The sequence below is a fragment of the Nyctibius grandis genome, chromosome Z, assembly GCF_013368605.1.
Source record: "Nyctibius grandis isolate bNycGra1 chromosome Z, bNycGra1.pri, whole genome shotgun sequence".
Taxonomy (NCBI): Eukaryota; Metazoa; Chordata; class Aves; order Nyctibiiformes; family Nyctibiidae; genus Nyctibius; species Nyctibius grandis.
Window position 1 is genome coordinate 67,661,530 of NC_090695.1, and position 14,595 is coordinate 67,676,124.

At 39.1% G+C, this 14,595-nt stretch overlaps 1 protein-coding gene across 2 annotated transcripts in view; it reads right to left on the minus strand.

Annotated features, from left to right (window-relative positions):
- Positions 1 to 14,313, minus strand: part of LRRC2 (leucine rich repeat containing 2) — a 78,678-nt gene extending 64,365 nt beyond the window's left edge. Inside the window, exons 1-3 of one of the 2 annotated variants that reach the window (XM_068423004.1) lie at positions 14,197 to 14,313; positions 13,358 to 13,534; positions 2,564 to 2,709 (exon numbers count right to left, since the gene is read on the minus strand). In XM_068423004.1, the coding sequence (XP_068279105.1) occupies positions 2,564 to 2,709; positions 13,358 to 13,402 (191 nt within the window). In that variant the 5' untranslated portion in view covers positions 13,403 to 13,534; positions 14,197 to 14,313. The remainder of the gene's footprint in view (positions 1 to 2,563; positions 2,710 to 13,357; positions 13,535 to 14,196) is intronic. The other variant, XM_068423005.1, reaches the window with a different exon arrangement.
- Between the last annotated feature and the right edge of the window lie 282 nt (positions 14,314 to 14,595).

Genomic DNA, 14,595 nt, shown 5'->3' on the forward strand with positions numbered 1-14,595 from the left:
TGCCTTCTTTGAATGTCTTTTTGGAATTATCATTTTGGGTCACAATCCTTTCCAAAATACTGTCTTACTGCAACTTGACAGTAAGTACTAGCAGTGGTTTCAGTAGATCTACCTGACCGTGGTAAAATTTTAATCTCTGAGTAGAATACCAGAATTTGGTCACACACAGAACTCCCTAGAATAAGGAAATGTATTTCTACAGGGAAACATTATTTCTATTAACCATTTAATTATAATTACAATTTTATCTATACTTTGAAGCTAACAACAAGCAAAATCTTGTCCTATTTCTGGGCCAACATTTGGAAGCACTGCGAAACATCTAAGAAATAACTTGTGATCTGACCTTTAGGATCTAAAGAACAGTGGTCACTGCACACCTCATAAAACAATGAGGATTTTTCGTTTAACTGAATTTTGCATTTTATTACCACTGTTTTTATGACTTTGACCATTTTTCTACCAGGTTTATCCATTCTACCAGGCCTGCATCATAAGAATGAACATGAACTTTGCCATTCTTTTCAATGGGTGAAATACCGATCACTCACATTCAGGAAACAAAAATCTGATGTATTATTTCCTCCATTTTTCCAAGACCTTTAAAAGAAGTAGGACTAACTGGAAAGCAAACTGATTGCATGAAGACATGCAACAAGATAAGAGTACCATATGCAAATTGCAAGCTAAAGGAAGAAAATAAAAATCCTTTGTGAATGCTGAAAGTGCACTTGGAACCTTTTACTTCACTGCATCATGTCCCAAATTCCCCATGTACAGTTGGTGCAGGAAGATTACAGGATGAGTTTGGACCTCACTAGCGGAAAAGAGCAGAACAGGCAGTAAAGCTCCACTCTTTCAGCTGTAGGGTTGGCTACAGACAAATAGCCACAAGCAGAAACAGCAGGGAGAATATATAGTTTTTATGAAATATGGAAAACACAAATCACTGTAAGAAATGAGGCTTAACATATGCTACTGACAAAAAACATAGGAGGTGAAATTATCTACATGAGACCACGTAAAGTTATCCTCTTTCCTTCTTCCTTACAGAAGTTCCCCATGCCTGGTGCTTCTGGTTTGCTTTTATGCTAGTGAACTCTGAAGGTATATCTTCTGTACCACAGAAAACCAAAAACCAAAAAAAACAAGGTAGGGGGATGTTGACATTTAGGTCCACATTGCAACTGACCTTTTATCAGTTGTGAAGATGACTGCATGCGCCTTTAGAAGTTATAGGTGTAGATTCCTAGTCATAAAATTCTTCTTATGAAGAAGGCTGCAATGGCACCCCAAGAGCCACTAGCTGACATAGACAGCAGTAAAGTAGAGAGTTGTCTGCTTTATCTGCATTAGAATTGCGCAAAGCCACTTCTTAATGTAGCATCTGGGACAGAAATAAGGTTTGATCGAGTTTCATCCCAAATCCTTTTACTCTTTTCCACTATAAGGGTAGCACCACAACAGCAAAATTTTTCAGTCCCTCAGCTCAGACCAAAAAGAGAGCTTATCCTTGCTAGAGAACTTAATCTGAAGGAACACCTTAATTTTTCTCTTTTTTTTTTTTTGTTAGGATTATAGTTTTTAATGCAGGCTTTGGGTAGAGATGGGAGAACCAAGACTGCAACTATGAATGTTTTGAACAGAAAGGTCTTGCAGAAAGGGCAGTCACACTTTGTATTACCCTGGTCTTCTCTTAGCCCAGCTGCTCTGTTGTCAGTGTAGCTGCACCGGCAGTGAGAATCTGTGAGTGCAGGTCTCCTGAGATGGTCAAAACAACACGCGAAGGTTCAATGCAATGATGCTCTTAAACAAGGGCACTGTTTAACCCTGTGTATTTTATTTTTAAAGCAGAAAGTTATTTTTATTGCTTTGTTCTCTTCTTAGAGGGGAAAAACTATGTCATATTTTTCCAATATTGCCAGTACAATATTTCACTGTCTCTAATGCGAATGAACATAAAGAAACCAAAATATTGTTTAAAGAAACCATAAATTAAATATAATAAAAACAATAACATGATTAGTGGATGTAAGCATTATAATCAAGGCTCTTTTTAATATTTGAACAGAAAAAAGTCCTCTGATAATTCTTTTATTCTATCCACTCTCTCCTATTCAGAAGCAACTGTATGTGTCCATTTATTTAATTCCTTTTGTTTCTCCTGTCAACTCAACAAAAAGACTTAAAGTATTTCTTAGTACTAAATTTTATGAGCATGTTTTCATTAATTCCATAAAAGAAAGCCATACTTTTATACAGCATATAAGCAATAGAAAGGTATAAAATGTGTTATTTTTCTCTTCAAATTAAATCTACACAGTAGACAAGTAAAATACACCATTAGTAAATCACAATCTACATAAGAAAGGGCAGGGACTAACGAAATACAAGCACAGCTTGTGCTGCATTTCTCTTACAATCATCTGAAGAAAGGAGGCAAGAAATCATTGAAAACAAACTCAAAAAAATAAAACTTTAATCATCTGATAATGTTTAGTATATGGCAATGTTAGTGTGTAATAATAATGGATTCAGTTAAACAGCAGAAGAGTTGGCTTACTTCTCCAATGAGCTTTTTTCTAATCTTTCTTTCTCTTTCCTCTGGCGTTCTTTGCTCTTCTTAACTCGAGTTTCCCACAGTCCTCTTATGAGAGAAAAGTCAAATATTATCACCTGATGCCCCATACTGTTGACATTAAGCTTCTCCTGCAAGAACAAGGCATCACGAACACTTCAGGAAGGAAATAACAAGAAAAATAAGGAACTAAATGATCATGTTTCATTAAATTAGCTAGGAAAAAAAGCTGAAGTCATAAGAAATATTAACATAGTATGCTTTCCATCTTACCTAATTTGTCTAGGATTCTGTGCTGGCAGTAATCTATGTAATATACAATTGACTTCTACATAAAATTTACGGCAATAGCTAAATGCTGAATCTTTTGTATTTCTTGCACTTTTCCCTTTCCAAGATAAAGACACAGTTGCAAAGAAATGCTAATTTGATTAAGTAACACTGATGAAAATAACTTTAAAGACTTTGTATTTTTAACAATTTATGTAACTAATATTTAAAACGACAGCTCAAATAATTTATTCATTGTAAATCATGCGAAAGCATTTCATCTTAGGTTCTCATGTATTGATCTTTATTTACTCAAGCTATCCTGTTCCAGTGGAATTTGGGAATTTCCAGTGTTTGCATAAGTAGGCGTTTATCTGTGAAAGGCATTGAAAGAGCAGCCTTGTAACATACAGTGAAAACTTACCTACAGCAGAGATAAAGTGAAGGATTTGTGAACACACGGTGCCCATTTATTAGTATGTGTAGAATTACCTTCCAATAATTGAAGACTTAGTATCAATGTATTAGGTCCTGTGCAGTTAAGAACTGATCTGAACTGGGCCCTAACTCACCAAACTTTCCATATTCAGTTAAAACCACAGAAACTTCTTGCAGGAACCTTCTTTTTGCTCGAGGGAAATAACACACTGTGGTACCTTTAACAACCACAAGAGATGAAGACCTTGGATTTACATCTTATGAAACACACATGGCTGGCAACATGGTGTTCCTTACTAAACTATAGCAATGGTTCAGTACCAACAAAGGAAACAAATCATCTACTAAATCACTAACGCAAGTACAGATACAAATCTTGATAAAATAGGTAAAACTCTGCCCTCTTTCTTGGAGTCACTGGTGAGGGTACAATCATCACAATATACTGGTTTTCACTAAATGCAGCTAGATTTTCTACAGAGGACTTCTGTCATGCTTACTTCTTTATAAAATAGTTTGCTGAACCACTGCAAACAAGTCTTACAAAACAGAAGTTTGAAGCCTTTTAAAAATAATTGTTTCTACTAAGATAAAAGCAGAGAAAAGGAAAAATCAGTTATTTAAACTTCACTTGAGGTTTCATGACCTTAAAAAAAAAAAAAAAAAAAAAAAGATAAAGAAAGGAAAGAAGAGAACCCCACTGGACCATCCACTGATCATTTAAAAAGCAATCTGCCCCTTCCTTTACTAGGTGTTTTCAAGCTTGTATCTATTACTTTTTCCTCAGACCTTACTGTGACCATTTTTTCCAAACTCTACATCCTTCAACTGCGGCTATTTATTATTTGTCCTTCTGCTATAATACTAAGGAGGAAGGGGAAATTATTCTCCCCTCTGCATTTTTTCTCTTGTAACTTTGTAACTGTCCCTTTTCTCTTTCACCCCCTTTCACTTACGCATCTCTCTGTACTAAGAAGCAAATAAAGGAATAATTTCTTCTGAGCCAGAAAAACACCCACATGTCCTCTGGAAAATGCACGGCATGGACTAAAAAGGATTATGTATAGGTACAGCAAGAGAAAAGGTTCCTACCTGTCCACCTTATTTGTCATGCCAATAATAAACACCCTTACAAATACCTCCAAATATTGCCACAGAGGCTGGTCAGAGACAATATTGTTCTATGACATAGTCTTCTATATCTTAGGATATTTACATAAACTGCAATTTTTTCTGTTCATAAAGCTTCTCCCATTGCTTGTTTATCTTTACAAGCACTAATGAGGCAAACATTGTTGCGAACCTATCTGGAACCAACTGCTGACAACAGCGAAGTCAAAATCACATTAATAGCAGTGCAATGAGAATGGTGACCTTATTCTCAGTGGAAAGGTTTATCTATAATCAGCTGCACCCTTCTAAAACATATTCACTAATAATTTACAGGAAACTGTTTACTGCATAAAATAAAACACTCTCCTCTGCTGCCAAATCAAGAAACCTGGTGACAACCCCCTCACAGTAGCTGCAGACCAGCAGTCACTCTGCAGGATCTAATTCATTTTAATAGACCAATTCATGGCAGTGTGTTTTGGTAGAAGGGCTACTGCAGGAGCTGAATTGCTGAGAGACAGTGAAGTGGCAGCTGGACACTTGACCTCTGTTAGAACTAGATGGCCTTAATCAACACAAAGTCTGAATAAACTGTGAAAGTACTCTATTTCCTTGACTTGTTCCCCACCTTCCTGTCTCACAGGTTAAGTCATCTGTTCTTTATTGAGACACTGATTTATTAGACACTCAGGTTGGAAAAGTTCATACAGCTTTTATCTACATATTGGATTAGGCTGCCATGCATCAGGGTTTTTCTTCAATGGTAAAAGCAAGCGGAGGAGGAATGTGGGCGGGAGGTGAGGGTGTCCATCATAACTCCTCAGGACTAATCTCTTCAGAAGGAGAAAAAACACAAGCCCTGATCAGATCATGGGGTCACTAAGGCTTTGTAAATATTCATCAGGACAAACTTGAAACTTTGCTGCTATCTACAATTCTGAAAAAGCCACCCAACCACCTTCACAGGGCTGTAGCTTTAACGCATACCCTAGTCCAAAAAAGAGGCATGAAGTATCAGGCATGATGGCACAATGTATGTTTCCCAAAGTTCAGACATCACCATTTTCCTGATGATGAGATGTTGCCCAGAAAAAAGAGCCTGGCAAGCTGACAGAAACTAGACTTATCTGATCCTAAGTGTAGGTTCATTCTGATGCTTACTGATGCATGGCAAGAACTTGGTACAGAAGAAGCAACTACCAATAATAATTTCCATTTCTAGAAATACATAGGGCTGTACCTGTTCAAGTTCACATAGAGCAGTTGCTTTCTTCCAATCACCAGGTTAGGCCTACAGAAGAAAACCCGAATCTATCAAGCTACATTTGGGTGGAGAAACGCCTCATTATAGACTTTTTTCTAACTTTTTCCCTTCAACTAGCATTCCACATCTGTGTTCCTCCCCACAGTTAGGCTTTTCACAGGTAATCACTATTAACATTTTACCTGTTGTCACAAATCACAGGACCAGTGAGGCTGGAAAGGGCCTCTGGAAGTCACCTAGCCCATCTGCCCTGCTCAAAGCAGTTCACCCAAATGTGCACATACATCAGCCCCCTTCCTGTTCCAATTTTCCCATCCTTTTGTAATTCAGCATTGCTCCTTTCACACCCCATACTTACACACGCTCATTAAGGGCAAGCTTTTGTCACCTTTGTGAGGATTACCTGACCCACTAACATGGCAGTAAGTGAAAAACAAAAACCATACTTAAGTTATTTCTCACCCAAGAAACACGCAACCTTGCTTTCATAAAGGACAAGTCCTGACCACAAAAGCAACCATCACCTGCATCTGCAGGGCCCTACTTCATAACTACACTGAGTTTGCAGCTTAATGCCATCTTGCTTGGGTGACATCTACATCTAAACTATGCTGTAGATCATCAGCTCACCTTTCTTAAATGATGCATGTTTATAATGTCCATCCAGTCTTATGAGTTATTAGTGAGATAAATCACAAAAGCAAGGCTCTTCAGTAACGTACGGTAATGAAAGTACAGTGCTTTCCAGGGAAAAAGGGATCCAGGAACATAAAGAGTAGGCAAAGATGTCATTTACAAGAGAATCACTTGTGGAGAAAATAGTTCTCTGTGTGTGACTATGGAAACAGATAATCTTATCCCTAACCATTTACACCTCCCAAGAAGCAATCTACAAGGCCTTAATCAATAACCTTAAAAGGCAACTACAGGGAAGTCAGTCTGATTTCTTATCTTTCTCACGGTTAGCTCAGAAACAAAGCTGGCCATTCAGGATACAGTTCTTTTTTTAATGATTGCAAGAGTTTCCTTTCATAAGCAGCTACATATTACATTTAAGGCAACATTTTAAAATAATATATATTTTAAGTAATTAATTTTAAAATTTAAAAAAGAACTTTTTTGATAATAAGCATTTTCATTATTTGGCAAAGTGATACTAGAGTTTCTAACCAGAGAAACTTGTACTAATGACAGAGGAAAGAAGTTTGCCTTTATTTCATTCCTTTCCTTTCTTTATACTTTTCTTAATAAGAGGGAGAAGAAAAAAAACAACCTTTATCTTTAAAAAAGAAAAAAATCCCTTTCAATACCATGGCCTTTGCAACACCTTCTCTTCCTCTACTAGCAGGCCAAGCATCTGCAACTTTGTCCAAATTTTCACCAATAAGGAACTCACAAGAATCCTTATAACTAGCATTTCCCCTCTCTGTATTCTAAACCACAAATAAATATTTCTCCCCTCAGGTCACACTTTCAGTCCCAGATACTATGACCTACAAACTTTTCTCAGTTTCACCATTCCAGAGCCCTGTGCCTAGAGCACACTACTGAGCCCCTCTCCTCAGCAGCTCTCTCAGCCTTGCCCTACTACAGACCCCACCTCAACACTGAAACTCATCTTTACTGCTTTTCACATGAATTTAACAACCCACCACCTCTCTGGGCCAGCTGAGGTAAGAAGAAGCACTTGCCTACATAGAATCACAGAATCACAGAATGTTAGGGATTGGAAGGGACCTCGAAAGATCATCTAGTCCAATCCCCCTGCCGGAGCAGGATTGCCTAGACCATATCACACAGGCGGGTTTTGAATGTCTCCAGAGAAGGAGACTCCACAACCTCTCTGGGCAGCCTGTTCCAGTGTTCGGTCACCCTCACCGTAAAGAAGTTTTTCCTCATATTTATGCGGAACCTTCTGTGCTCCAGCTTGCACCCATTGCCTCTAGTCCTGTCAAGGGATGTCACTGAGAAGAGCCTGGCTCCATCCTCCTGACACTTGCCCTTTACATATTTATAAACATTAATGAGGTCACCCCTCAGTCTCCTCTTCTCCAAGCTAAAGAGACCCAGCTCCCTCAGCCTCTCTTCATAAGGGAGATGTTCCACTCCCTTAATCATCTTCGTGGCTCTGCGCTGGACTCTCTCTAGCAGTTCCCTGTCCTTCTTGAACTGAGAGCATTCTTTTGCTATCAATACTTGGTTTTAGGTCCCTGTTTGCCATGAGCTATCCCTGCGTATATGGAACAGAACAAATGCTTTTACAGCCAATTATGTGAGATTTCTGGTCTTAAAAAGAAGACAACACCGTTCCTTTACTATCTTGCAAACTTTTATTCATTTAACTATATATATAAATAGGCTTATTAAAATCAAATGCAGTTCTTACATGTATAAGGATACTGACACTCTTAAACATTTGGAGGATTAGATGGCAAAAAAGCAAAATCTTAGTGATGATATTCACATGTTTTCATGAGGAGGTCTAGACCAGAATCTATTCAGTAAAGTGTTGAAAACTACAGAATTTTGAAGAAGATATCTGCCTTGTCTATAATATTTATTATTTTCTATTTATTGTTATTCATGTTGTTGCCACAAAGATATGCGTACTTCAGACCATGTCAACCCACCAGTAAAACTGGAGAGATTTAGTATGCTACCCCTTAAATTCCCCTGCTCCCTTCAGCTACTGATATCTCCACCCCTTGTTTACAGCTCTGTCACAGGCCTGCCAGATATTTCCACAGCCATGCCATCTTTGACAGCAGCCAGTGATCTCATGACCACTTACTTGTATTTGTTCCCATTTGGCCTCTGAACCCAGAGCAGACATTAGACTCTTCTCTCTTTTTTTTTTTTTTTTTCCTTTCTGTGCTTAAAAAAAAAGGGGGAGATTATGACTTTCAATATGTCTGGAAGTGTAACTGACCTGGGATATGGAGGAACACTCAGGCAACTGGATTTTTAAACGGGACTGACGTTTTGCAGCTCCCAGTGTTTAATGCTGAAGGAGTTTCATCTCAGTTACCTGTGCTTGCATCACAAGATAACATGGTCTGCCTGATCTTCAAGAAGAAAACTGTTTAAGGATACATAAGCTAAAAGTAACACTGAATTCCAGACAGAAGGCCTTCCACAGAGAAGAAGTGTTCTTCAAATCAGAAGCTTTACTGAGTCAACAGTTTGCAGCATTTCTGCACTCATCTCAGCATCTGAGATATATCAATGTATAGATGCACTGAGAGCATATAGAAAAAAATTAAGGACAATGCAAGGTCTTCATTGGAAAGGATGGCGGAGCACAGGGGAAAAATGTTCTCATATATGATGACTGTGTCATCTTTCAGGACTAACTGTACCAACTCTTCTATGGCTATTCCCTGTTTAACAGTGTTATCTCTGTCTTGTCTGGAGTTGGTTGAATACAGCCAGTCATAAACCGAAATCATATTGGCTTTATCATAGAGTCATATAATCGTAGAACCATAGAATCATTTAGGTTGGAAAAGAACTTTAAGATCATCAAGTCCAAATGTAAACCTAACATTGCCAAGTCCACCACTAAACCATGTCCCTAAGCACCATATCTACACATCCTTTAAATACCTCCAGGAATACTCAGCCACTTTCCTGGGCAGCCTGTTCCAATGCTGACAGCCCTTTTGGTGAAGAAATTTTCCTAATATCCAATCTAAACCTCCCCTGCCACAACTTGAGGCTGTTTCCTCTCGTTCTATCGCTTGTTACTTGGGAGAAGAGACCAACACCCACCTCGCTGCAACCTCCTTTCAGGGAGTTGTAGAGAGTAATAAGGTCTCCTCTCAGACTCTTTTTTTTTTGCTAGCTAAACAACCCCAGTTCCCTCATCCGCTTCTCATAAGTCTTGTGCTCTAGACACTTCACCAGCTTCGTTGCCCTTCTTTGGACTCGCTCCAGCACCTCAATGTCTTTCTTGTAGTGAGGGGCCCAAAACTGAACACAGTATTCGACATGCGGCCTCACCAGTGCCGAGTTCAGGGGGATGATCACTTCGTTAGTCCTGCTGGCCACACTATTTCTGATATAAGCCAGCATGCTGTTGGCCCTCTTGGTCACCTGGGCACACTGCTGGCTCATACTCAGCTGGCTATTAATCAACACCCCCAGGTCCTTTTCCACAGGGCAGTTTTCCAGCGACTCTTCCCCAAGCCTGTAGCGTTGCATTGGGTTGTTGTGACCTCAGTGCAGGACCTGACAGTCTTGTTGAACCTCATACAATTGGCCTCAGCACATCAATGCAACCTCTCCAGATCCCTCTGCAGAACCCTCCTACCCTCCAGCAGATCAACACTCCCACCCAACTTGGTGTTGTCTGCAAACTTACTGAGGGTGCACTCGATCCCTTCATCCAGATCATTGATAAAGATATTAAAGAGAACTGGTCCCAATACTGAGCCCTGGGGAACACCACTTGTGACCGACTGCCAACTGGGTTTAACTCCATTCACCACAAGTCTTTGGGCCCAGACATCCAGACAGTTTTTTACTCAGTGAAGCATAAGCCCATCCAAGCTATGAGCAGCCAGTTTTTTCAGGAGAATGCTGTGGAAACAGTGCCAAAGACTTCACTAAAGTCTAGGTAGACAATGTCCACAGCCTTTCCCTCATCCACCAAGCGGGTCACTTTGTCATAGAAGATCAGGTTAGTGAAGTAGGACCTGCCTTTCATGAGCCCATGCTGACTGGGCCGGATCGCCTGGTTGTCCTATACATAGATATATATATGTAGTTCTATTATACTATAGTCTAGCCTCCTCTGAACATACCTGGCATTAGTGTTAATGCTGATTAACTTGCCTGTGCACTGTGTATTCTGTAGAACAAGACCCGTGTCTTCCAAGTCAGGAAGATGTCCGACATAGTTTTGATACTACAGATACATCCAATTTTAGTCTCTGTTACAGCCCTCCTGAGTTCGTATGGGGCTTGGATGCCCTCAATAACAGCACTGTATGTACTTTTCGTTTGCTGCTTTACATGAATTACCAAATAATTAATATTTGGTTTCTTCAATTTGTTTAATAGTCTTGTTCACTTGGGTCCTTTTCTTTCAGATAATCACTGTGGGAGACCCTCTGCAATCTTATGAATATTACTGACAAGATTACATAGGGGAAAATGTGGGTAAACGTATTTCCTACAAATCCTGCAAATAGTTTCTTATGAAATAAGCTCGCTCACACTGTGCTTCAGAGTGATCAAGTCATTTATCTCAAAAGTCTTTAAATAATTCAAAGGAAACCTGACATTTGGATAGCAAGGTAACACATTTTGTGTGTTATCAAGGAAAGATTAAATTACAGAAACATGCTGTGATTGAAAGAGCAATAGAAATGGTGACAATATTCATAGCATACAACTGTATTGTGTTAACTGTGCAGTTTGTAAGTGGGGTAGTGTTTCCCTGTGCCACTTGGGGAGTGGGAAAGGACTGCAAAGTGAGAAGCTGCTCTTCCCTATACAGTCTTGCTGCCAGTAACAATCCCTTGTTGTTCTACACCAGCAGGGAGTTATCCGCCCAGCTAGCCTTGCTGGTTTATCTGTCGCTAGACTTGCCGAATGCACGGATTTGACAGTCAGAGTTTCAGATCGGGGATCCAAGTTAGATTGTGTTTCAGATCATATATGCATGCATGTGATGGTTGGGTCCTAGGGACCATGTGGGCAGGGCAATGCTATCGATCATGGTGACTGCCCCCTTGAAGGCTTGGATCCACAGAGATCCAGCAAATACAGCTGCACTGTGGAATAAATAGACAAGGAAAAGGACAAGCTGCTCCAGGGCTGAGAAAGCAGTCCTGACACCTGGATGCAAGCCCAGATGTTTTGGGAGCTTGAAATGTTCCCTCATGCTCTCTGAAGAGCACAGTCTCAGCCAGCCGGCTCCTAGATAAACAAACACAGACAGACAGTGACACTTTCAAGCTATTAATTAGTCCAGCTTTCACTGAAGTTCATTTCAGAAATTAGTGTCTTTGCATATCACAGGGCTTAATCCTGAAAGCTCTTATGAATCAAGTTCTTTTTGAGTTTTCTGCTTTAGCTATTTCATAAAAGCAACATTTAAGAACAGAATCTGACAATAACCTCTTTCACACAAAAATAAATAACTTTTGCATTGTTTACATACCACGGCTAAGAGAGAAAATATTTCTTTTCTTAACCTACTCCTTATACTTCAGGTAGAAATAGCTATGAACATCATTAAACTGAAAAGATATGTGAATATAGACATGCAAAGGCTGAGCTTGGTTTCCACCATTTTTATGTGCATATTTCTTTTTGTCCAGTGCTGCAACACAATGTCTTACTGACAGTTTTCATTAATCAGTTCCTATTCTAGATGTAAATTAACCAGTCTAACAAACAAGATTCCTCTTTATCACTACAGTCTTCACGTCTTGATTTTTAGACAATTTTTCACAGTTATTCATTAATTAGGTCTTCAATTATGGATTAATTAGCAGCTGAACTACAATATTCCATATACTTCCTCAACCCTTGTAGCACTAATATGTTTGCCATCAAGCATGATAGATGTTACATATGCAAGGGGATTTATTACAGATGTATTCCCCTAGCGCTTCAGTGAGCTGACTAATTATTCAAAGTGATTCTTCCACTGACAACGGAGCTAATGAAACACTGGACTGACATTTGTGACATGAGTCCATTCTTTTTTTTTCATTGGGCATTGCTGAAGTGAGGTCTAATTCTCATAAGACTGAGAGAAGATTGATGTATTTGAAATGGGCATTTTAAGGCTGTTTCTTGTCAAAGGAAAAACACCAAGATCAAAAGTGTATTACATATTTTTAAAGGTGGTTGAATCTATGAATGTAGCTGTAGTCAGCAAGTGAAAATAATTGTCTTAGGTAGTCAACAACGGAGTTCTGGGAAATCTAGAGCATATGCTAAGAATTGATTAGACAGACCCCACTTGATTACTTATAGGAAGACCAATGGCAAACAAAATTGCACTCAGTGACACTGAACAAAACATGGAGGCTCTCATATACAATTAGATTATCTTAATTAAGCATAAAAATATAGTGTCTGGTTTCTCAGACCTGTTTTATGTCATCTGTTTTTTTAGCACAACATTTCATTGACCTATTCTTATTTGTCTTACTGTTAATGGACCTGGACCATCCCCAGGAAGTGAGGCTACTATTGTTACCTTTTGTGTACAGAGTCCAGCCTCTGAAGTTACCTATGTGGATGATAACATCATAAATGTTATTTTAGGCTCGCTGTCCTAATTGAGACTAGCCAAAGACCCTCAAAACTTTGATCATTTCCTTTTGATCCCAGGAGTCCATTTTCCATGCATTGATCTAAGAATCCAATCGTAGCACCTGTGTCTTCCTCTACTGCAGAAGGAGAGCAAAAACCTACATAGACCTATGGCATCAAGCCTTTTAGTCACTTCCAGTACCAGATACAAGATCATTTTACTCATATTGTGAGTAAAATGCTCATAACCTGTTCCTAAACAGTCAAATTCCATAATTTAAGAAGATATGGCATACAATTTAGATAAGCAAGAGAAGACACTGCTTTCAACTACTCCAGCAGCCAGGTTATTCTAGCTCAAATGGTCCAAACCCCACTACACAGTCATGACGTGGCAGCTGTATTTTATCGGCTCTTACCTCACTACAGCTGTGTCTATAGCCTTTCCCACAAAAGCTTCCCATGCCTATGGATAGAAGACACCTTCACCTTCCACCTGAGAAGAGCAAAGTGGATGAAACTCTTTGGTAGGAGCCACCTCTTTGGCTAATGGGCATTACTATCCATCACTGATCCTTGAAATGGTGCTCGGTTAACTATCATTGAGAGGAAGAGAGCTGGTCAGTACATTTTAGCCTATAGACAGTAACATATCAGAAATAGACAGCACATAAATACTTATGGTAGCAACAACAACAATAATGACAATATTTAACTTTAAATGATAGGCTTTGTTCACAAAAGATTTAACAGGCTAGATTCCCTATACCAGTTAGATTAACTGTAAGTGGCCTTCAGAAACTGAAGTTCTATAAGTCTTTTTAAATTCCACTCTAAATTTTTACAGACAACAAAGATAAATTACCAACCTCTCCAAGCATTTTTTTTATTGAAAATCATTCTTACACCAGCATATGTCCTTGAGACATAAGAGCAAAAGTTTATTACAGCTGAGTCACGGAATGACTCTTGAAAGCTTTCCTAAATTATAAAGTTTGGATTTGTTACAGGTGTAAATCCACTTAGAAGAACTATATATGGAGGTGAATCTTACTATCTTTAAAGGTATCCAGCAAACACACCACTTTGGACTAACACTCTGTGTTTCAGCTATTTTTCCCGTATACATGAGCATTTAAAAATCCACAATACAGTAGCAGCAACGAAGACCTGATAACAACTTCTCATTTTCACTGCCGTTTCCCACCTTGACCCACACATCTAAAGAAACACAACAATCAGCAAAACTGTCACTTACCTACTATTACAGAACACAAGCGTCCAGAGCTCCCGAGTGTGGTCTGCAGTTATTCAATCTGGGACACTGAGGTTGTTTATAGCAGCAGCATAGCTCATGGCCAGCCAGACCTGTTTGAACCCCACAGCGTGACTAGCCTTCCAGATGTACTAATATGCTATATTTGTAAAGTGATAACATGATCTGTGGTCTTACAGCAGAGACATGGGCAGGATAAAGTATCTACACTGCATGACTCAACACAGGACGAGAAAAAACAGTGATAGGGCAGCATCTCATTTGCACCAAGGAAAGTGTGACAAAGCTAATGTTATTCATGCTTATGTATTTTACTTGGAAAAGGTCAAGGAGAATAAAGAAAACAAACATAGACTACATTCCTCTGGTACATATTATCTC